The sequence below is a fragment of the Hydra viridissima genome, unplaced genomic scaffold (genome assembly GCF_058129835.1).
Source record: "Hydra viridissima isolate aposymbiotic clone 2 unplaced genomic scaffold, HvirCarnegie_v1 scaffold_7, whole genome shotgun sequence".
Lineage (NCBI taxonomy): Eukaryota > Metazoa > Cnidaria > Hydrozoa > Anthoathecata > Hydridae > Hydra > Hydra viridissima.
The window spans coordinates 45,533-53,531 of record NW_028324306.1 but is presented as its reverse complement, the minus strand read 5'-3'; the positions used below and the strand labels follow the sequence as shown (position 1 = coordinate 53,531).

At 36.7% G+C, this 7,999-nt stretch overlaps 1 protein-coding gene across 1 annotated transcript in view; it reads right to left on the bottom strand.

The window, feature by feature from the left end:
* Window positions 1–1,501: 1,501 nt before the first annotated feature.
* LOC149885470 (uncharacterized) overlaps window positions 1,502–7,999 on the bottom strand; it is a 12,809-nt gene continuing 6,311 nt past the window's right edge. Inside the window, exons 2-5 of the mRNA XM_090093661.1 lie at window positions 2,641–5,460; window positions 2,342–2,407; window positions 2,026–2,082; window positions 1,502–1,867 (exon numbers count right to left, since the gene is read on the bottom strand). Coding sequence (XP_089949787.1) covers window positions 1,548–1,867; window positions 2,026–2,082; window positions 2,342–2,407; window positions 2,641–5,431 — 3,234 coding nt within the window. The 5' untranslated portion in view covers window positions 5,432–5,460 and the 3' untranslated portion in view covers window positions 1,502–1,547. The remainder of the gene's footprint in view (window positions 1,868–2,025; window positions 2,083–2,341; window positions 2,408–2,640; window positions 5,461–7,999) is intronic.

Below are 7,999 nucleotides of genomic sequence, written 5' to 3'. Positions count from 1 at the left end.
AAGTTAGGCTGCATACAAAACCAACAACATAATATTCTACTAGTTATGTTTAAATTGAATTAAATAAAATCCTTTACGCAAATATAGGTAAGTTAGAGAGTAAAAGTGCATAAAAAGCTTTACTTTGCTGAAGAAGAAGATGAATAGATGCAACTTTTTAAATTCGTGAGCTATCTCTATCGGTGTAAGGTAGTTTTTGAACAATTTTTCAAAGAAAAGTTAGCCTAGTTTTCTTCTTTTAAGTTTAAATTATGTAGCTTGACATCACAAAATACAAAACTCAAAAAGACAAGATAAAATATAAGATAAACGCAAAATAAAATATAGATGAAACTAAAGTTAGGCTGCATACAAAACCAACAACATAATATTCTACTAGAAAAGTTAGCCTAGTTTCCTTCTTTTAAGTTTAGATTATGTAGCTTGACATCACAAAACACAAAAAGGCAAGATAAAATACAAGGTAAACGTAAAATAAAATAGAAGTCAAACAAAAGTTAGGTTGCATAAATACAAAAACTGCATTGCCAAAAATAGAATTTGTTGTCTAGAAAGACCTTTTAAACTTTGTTTCTTTCGTTTTTTGACTTAGTGAATCGCGATCTGGTTTTTCTTAGGCGCGCTTGTTTCTTAGTTGTTTTTTTTGTAAAGAAACTTTATTCAGACGTTTTTTTTTACGCAACTCCTTTAACATTATTTTTAACAAAGTATTCTTTTATACGTGTTTACATTGAAATAAAACCCTTTGCGTAAATAGAGATAAATTAGAGAGCAAAAGTACATAAAAAGCCTCGCTACTTTGCAGAAGAAGAATTGGATGGCAAGATTCGTGTGCTTTCTCTTTCGTTTAAGGTACTTCTTGAATATTTTTTCAAAGAAAAGTTAGCGTAGTTTTCCCCTTTTAAGTTTAGCTTACGCAGCTTGACATCACAAAACGCAAAAACCAATAAGGCATGATAAAATACAAGATAAACGTAAAATAAAATAGAAGTGAAACAAAAGTTAGACTGCATAAAAACAAAAAAAAAAAAAAAAACATAATATACTTCTATGTATGTTTACATTGATCTAAACAAAATCCTTTGTGTAAAGATATGAAAAAATAGAGAGTAAGAGTTCATAAAAAAGCCTCGCTATTTTGCTGAAGAAGAAATGGATGTCTAGATCTTTTAAAATAAGGAACTTTTTGATTTCTTTTTCCGAAAAATGGTTGGAGCAGTTTTCCTTTTTTAAATTTCACTTATGCAGTTTAACATCACAGGAAATATTATTTTGCTTTTTAACAAACTCTTAAAAACATCAGAAGTAATTCTAAATGCAACTCTATTAAAAGTTTTCACAGAATAACAAAACGACTTCTTTTTTTTTTTTTTAAAGATAAAAAAAAGTTTGAACTATCTTTAAATAAGAAATGTGAGAACAGTTTAACAGAACTTCTTGTTTATTATGTCTTTAGCGAAACAGATAAAAATATTTGCAAAAGCATAGATAAAACAAACTACACAAAAGGCCCATCTTTATTGCCAAACTGAACAAACTTATCTAAACTACATAAATGGTTTCACGATATTGCCATATTGAACAAACTTTTCTAAACTACCCTCTTTTTGAATTTTTAGCTTCATGTTTTTAATTTTGTCTTTAATATGGCTTTGGTAGGAGTACTTTTGCAAGACATGAATGAGCTTGTCACTGCTATGATTTGCCAAGATGCCAAGGTAATCTTTGTACGAGCAACTTGAGCTTACATCTGTAAACACGTCTTGCAAGATGTATGCCAACACCAAAGCTGCACATCGTGGAAAACTTCTGGTGTTGAACCATTCGTTGTGGCCAGGGCAAGCATTCAGCTCTTCAACTATTTCATCTAAAATTTTACAAACTCAAGTCATAACACAAAGTGATTAAATCAAATATTCATTTGGTTCTGAAGTAAGACAAGATTTATTCTGTTTTTTTATTTATTTTTTTTTTGTTGACCTTATTGTTTGCACTGATAGCAATAACTGGTTTTTGAAAGATTACCTAAATGGCATTGGCTAACTTCTGCTTTGTTTTCCTTTGTTCTTGGCTGAGTTGATCCTGAAATAAAATAAAACCATGTTCATTTTTCTAATTCATAAAAACCATCAACAGTTTCTAAGTGTTAGAGATGATAACAAGCTGTGCATGATTTCTAACGGTGATGTTTCTAACTTCATCATTAGAAATCGGGTAGACACAACTTTCTAAAAGTGCACTTAGCAATGATGGCTAGTTTTTGTTAACAGTTAACCATCTGAAATTGTGCAAGAAGAGGTTTGTGTTTATATATCTTTGTATAAATTAGGTTTTACATTACCGATGAGTTCTTGAGTGAAAGATGGCATTTCCAACTTGATTTTTTTTCTTCTTGGATCTTTTACTTCTAAAACATAATCAGTTTTAGTATCATTCACTTGTATAAACATTTAAGCAATCACAGAATTAGTCCTGCAACAAATACATACACACTTCTGTGTTGTTTTTTTGTTTTGTTTTGTTTTTTTTACAGCTCTAACAATAACAATAGGGCAAGGAGTTGATTTGGGCATTTTCATTTTTTGAAAGCGTGTTGAGATTTGCATAAAAATCAAAAATCAAAAATCAAAAAGAATTTACCTCTGGATGTAGAGGCAAGACTTTGGCTAAATAGGCTACCAACAGATTGAACAGCATAAGGTGAGAGCTGCTTTGCAAGAACAGTACCAGCCTGTTGGACAGGAACAGCTGAAACTGGATCAGATGAAAGAAACAAACTGGGTTTGGCCAATGTTTGCTGAAAAGCAACAAGGCTAGGAGTCAGAGGAACAGAAAAGACCTCTTTTGAAGGACAGAAAGCGACTTGCTGAGAAGGAGAAGCAGAAACAGGTTTGGCAACCACTTGCTCATTAAAGTAAACTGGAGAAAGTTTTGCATGGTGTTCAATAAAATCCGGTTCATCAGGAAATAATGTTAATGCAAGAGGAGAACAAGCTGTGCCAACAGGAACAGCTAGAGTCTGATCTACATCCATACAAACAGCTTGTTCGTTAGGAACTAGTTGTGCAAGAGCAGGGGATAGTTCAAGAACTGGACCAGCGATTGTTTGTTCAGATGGAACAGACGAAACAGGAGTTGAGGTAGGTTCACACAAGAAATCTACGGCATGGTCGTTGCTATCCTCTAAAGGAACATTGTTTTCTACAGCTGGAGAAAACGGAACCACTGTGGTACAGCTGAAAGTAGCAGCACATTCTTCAGAGTCAGAACCGGAGTCTAAATCTTCCTCAAAGATGTCCTCAACCTCATGAAAACCGTACTCCTCTGCATTAGTTTGGAGCCAGTCCATCACATCCTTCTCCTTCTTTGGTGGTCTCTCAGACTTTTCAACAGTCAAAGACTCTATGACTCCGAAGGACTGTCCGATGCCCAGGGCAAAGCGCAACTCCTCTGCAGCGTTCCACTGGGACACATAAAAGCTATCCATTGTGTTCCTGCTGTGCTTCATGTAGAGTGTAGCAAACCGCTCGCGATCTTCTTTGCTGTTGTTGGCAAAGTAAGTGGCTATCGAACCGCGAATGCAAGTGGGAGTAAGACGCTTCATGGGAATGTTTACTTGGCATTTTCTGAAGCAGGACGTCAGGCAAGAGGAGATAGCAGAGGAACCCATCTGGTAAACAGGCACTCTAGTTGCACCGAGTGTCACACATTCGTCTTTGTTGGGTCTCATCGATGGAAAAAGGGGCCTGTAGCAGTCGCTCAACTCCAAAACAGTCTTGGTGTCTGCAGCCATGTAGTGAGAGTCGTTGACAAGAAGGTCTCTGTATCTCAGCAAATAAATATCGATCAACACTTTCAAGTCGTTCGGCACTAGAATGTTTTTGGCTCCGTACTTGTATGCTGTTTTGTAGCGCTCTTGCACAATGCAATATCCACACTCACTCTTCTCAGCAGCCATGTAGTCTCTAATGTTTAAAAGAGCAATGTTAGATTTTCTTAAACTGTTAATTACAGTGACAGAGAGCAGAAGATGGTTTCGTAGAGACACAGCATTGTCTCTAGTCGGTGTAAGAGACGGCTTTCTAATCGATTCCACTAACTGTCTTACGTATGCAGACTTGCCATATTCGTTCAGCAAACTGACATTGATGATGTTGATGCATTTTTTGCTTTTCACAAGGCTCCTCCTCAAAGAACGAAAGGGCCTCAGCACTTTTTGTAACTCCTCCACCTTGCAGCGCAAACGTCGGATGGCCTCATGAGAAAGTCCGAAATAGACATTCCTGGCTTCACTGAAACGAAACAGGAGACAAAGGTAGACAAGGCGGTTGTACAACGTGTGACAAGACATGGCTTTTGTTTGGTCAAGTTCACTCAGCTTGGAATTGAGCTGAATGTTTTTAAAGTGCATGGAAAAGTATCTATCCTCCAAAACGTTGGAATTGGTGAGAGCGTTCGGGTGCAGCGTCAGCGTGCTGTCACAACATGTCAATATTTCAACAACTGCATTTTTGTAGATCTTTGCTTGTGACAAAGTGTTGTTGTTGGCTACCACAAGCCACTTTTCAAAATCTCTGAAGAGCTCATCTGCTGACTGGTAATAAAAGTGAAAAGCATCTTTGTCCAGCTGAAACAAGAGTCTCTTATCTTCTGTCAAGACGGAGGAGTTGGAAACCAAGTGCTTTAAGGAATTAAAATCAGAGTCTAGGACGGATTCGGTGTTCAGCTCTTTGTTTTCTACAGAGGTGCAGTGGTTTGCAGAAGGAGCCTCGGACGAACCAGCAACTGATGAGGGCAAGCTTAAAAGAGGATCAGAGGAAAGAACCGGAGAAGAAAAAGAGGAGGAAGGCCCAGGAGCAGAGGATGCAGAGCCTGATGCAGACGCTTGTTCAGCTACTGGCTTAATACCAAAGAAGGCAGGTCGAATAAATTGAGGGACATAGAGCTTGTCGTTGTCGTATCGCTTTGCCTCTGCAATCTTTTGTTTGATCGTCTTGGAATCGTAGAAATGAGTCTCTTTCAAGTGTATGTCCAGTCGGTCGTAATACTTCCAACATTGCAAACAGGGGTAAGGTTTTGGACAGCCGGACTTGCGTTCGAGACGAGCATGCTGAAACTTCCTGACCATTGCAGAGTAAAAGATGGAAGCTTCATCCAAAGTCCAAGAATGATCTTTTTTAGTCAAGTGTCTTTTAATGCTTGTGGAGGAATGTTTGCACAAAGGCATCGGACAGCTAACAGCGTACCTCTTCTTGGTACCATAGAAAGGTACAACCCTGTTTACGGAGCCACACGCTGCAACTAATGCGGCCCTGACTTTGTTTTTGAGCTTTAAGTCTCTCTGTTCTTGTGACTGCCTTCTTTTCTTTTTTTTCGCTTTAGAGTTCGGAGAAGGGGCAACAACAGTGTTGTTTTCTTGTGAAGAAGACATGTTCAGGTGTTTGTTTGCAACGGTTTATGCTAAAAAAAAGAAGACAGTTAGTGAGAGTGTTTTTCTTCTGCCTGCATCCTGGAATCCTGGAATGTTTACAACTGCAGGGAAGAGCTGTGTTTTTTCGAATCCTCTGCAAAAGAGAAAAAAGAAAGAAAAGAGAGCAACAAGAAGAAACAAAGTTTCCACTAGCAAATGAAAAAGAATGAGAGCAACTAGCATTACATGCATGGTGGCAGCAGTGATTGCTATTATGAGAAGGAGAATGAGAAAAAAAAAAAAAAAAAAGAAACAAATAAATAAAGAGATGGAGTTTGAGAGGATCTCGCAACCATATGACTCAAAGAAAGAAACTGTGTTGAAAAAAGGCAAGAGAGGGCAAATAGAACTTGCTAACAAGGACAAATGACAGACATAACTACAACAGTAACAACTCTCATTGCAAGCATAATAACAACAGCATCAGCATCACTGACTCAGAGAGTGTTGACATAACAAAAAAGAAAACAAAAGTACAAGCCAAGTGGGGGAACATTAACAAACACTCATTGCAACTATAACAACAACAACAACAACAGCAACAGCATCACTGACTCAGAGGGTATTGATAAAAAAAAACAAGCAAAACAAAAACAAACAAAAAAACAAATAAAAAAACAAAACAAGCAAATTGGGTGAACAGTAACAACTCTCATTGCAAGCATAATAACAACAACAGCATCAGCATCAGCATCACTGACTCAGAGAGTGTTGACAAAATAAAATAGACAATAAGCAAGCAAAGTGGGTGAACAGTAACAACTCTCACTGCAAGCATAATAACAACAACAGCATCAGCATCAGCATCACTGACTCAGAGAGTGTTGATAAAATAAAACAGATTATAAACAAACAAAGTGGGTGAACAGTAACAGCTCTCATTGAAAGCATAATAACAACAACAGCATCACTAACTCAGAGGATATATAAAAAAACAAACAAACAAACAAACAAAACAAAAACAAAAAAAAAACAAGCAAAGTGGCTGAACAGTAACAGCTATCATTGCAAGTAAAATAACAACAACAGCATCAGCAACATCATCACTGACTCAGAGAGTGGTGATAAAATAAAACAGATTAAAAAACAAGCAAAGTGGCTAAACAGTAACAACTATAAATACAAGTAAAATGACAAAAGCAGCAACAGCATCACTAACTCGCAGGGTGTTGATAAAAAAAAAAGCAACAAACAAATAAAGCAAGCAAAGTGGGTGAACATTAACACTCATTGCAACTATAATAACACCAACAGCAACAGCATCAGTGACTCAAAGGGTGTTGATAAACAAAAACAAAGGCACAAACAAAACAAGCAGAGTGGGTGAACATTAACAACACTTATTGCAAGCATAATAACAACAACAGCATCAGCATCACTGACTCAGAGAGTGTTGATAAAATAAAATAGATTATAAACATGCCAAGTTTGTGAACATTAACAAACACTCATTGCAACTATAACAACGACTACAGCAACAGCATCACTTACTCAGAGAGTGTTGAGAAAAAAAACAACAAAAAAAACAAAAACAAAACAAAACAGAAAACAGAAGTACAAGCCAAGGGGGGGAACATTAACAAACACTCATTGCAACTATAACAACAACAACAGCAACAGCATCACTTACTCAGAGGATATTGATAAAAAAAACAAACAAACAAACAAACAAAACAAGCAAAGTGGCTGAACAGTAACAGCTATCATTGCAAGTAAAATAACAACAACAGCATCAGCAACATCATCACTGACTCAGAGAGTGGTGATAAAATAAAACAGATTAAAAAACAAGCAAAGTGGCTGAACAGTAACAACTATAAATACAAGTAAAATGACAAAAGCAGCAACAGCATCACTAACTCGCAGGGTGTTGATAAAAAAAAAAGCAACAAACAAATAAAGCAAGCAAAGTGGGTGAACATTAACACTCATTGCAACTATAATAACACCAACAGCAACAGCATCAGTGACTCAAAGGGTGTTGATAAACAAAAACAAAAGCACAAACAAAACAAGCAAAGTGGGTGAACATTAGCAACACTTATTGCAAGCACAATAACAACAACAGCATCAGCATCACTGACTCAGAGAGTGTTGATAAAACAAAATAGATTATAAACAAGCCAAGTTGGTGAACATTAACAAACACTCATTGCAACTGTAATAAGAACAACAGCAACAGCATCACTGACACAAAGGGTGTTGATAAACAAAAACAAAAACACAAGCAAAGTGGGTGAACATTAACAACACTCATTGCAACTATAACAACAACAACAGCAACAGCATCACTGGCTCAAAGGGTGTTGATAAAATAAAGAAATAAAAACAAAACAAGCAAAGTGGGTGAACAGTAACAACTCCCATTGCAAGCATAATAACGACAACAGCAACAGCAACACCATCACTGACTCAGAGAGTGTTGATAAAATAAAATAGATTATAAACAAGCCAAGTTGGTGAACATTAACAAACACTCATTGCAACTATAACAACGACTACAGCAACAGCATCACTTACTCAGAGAGT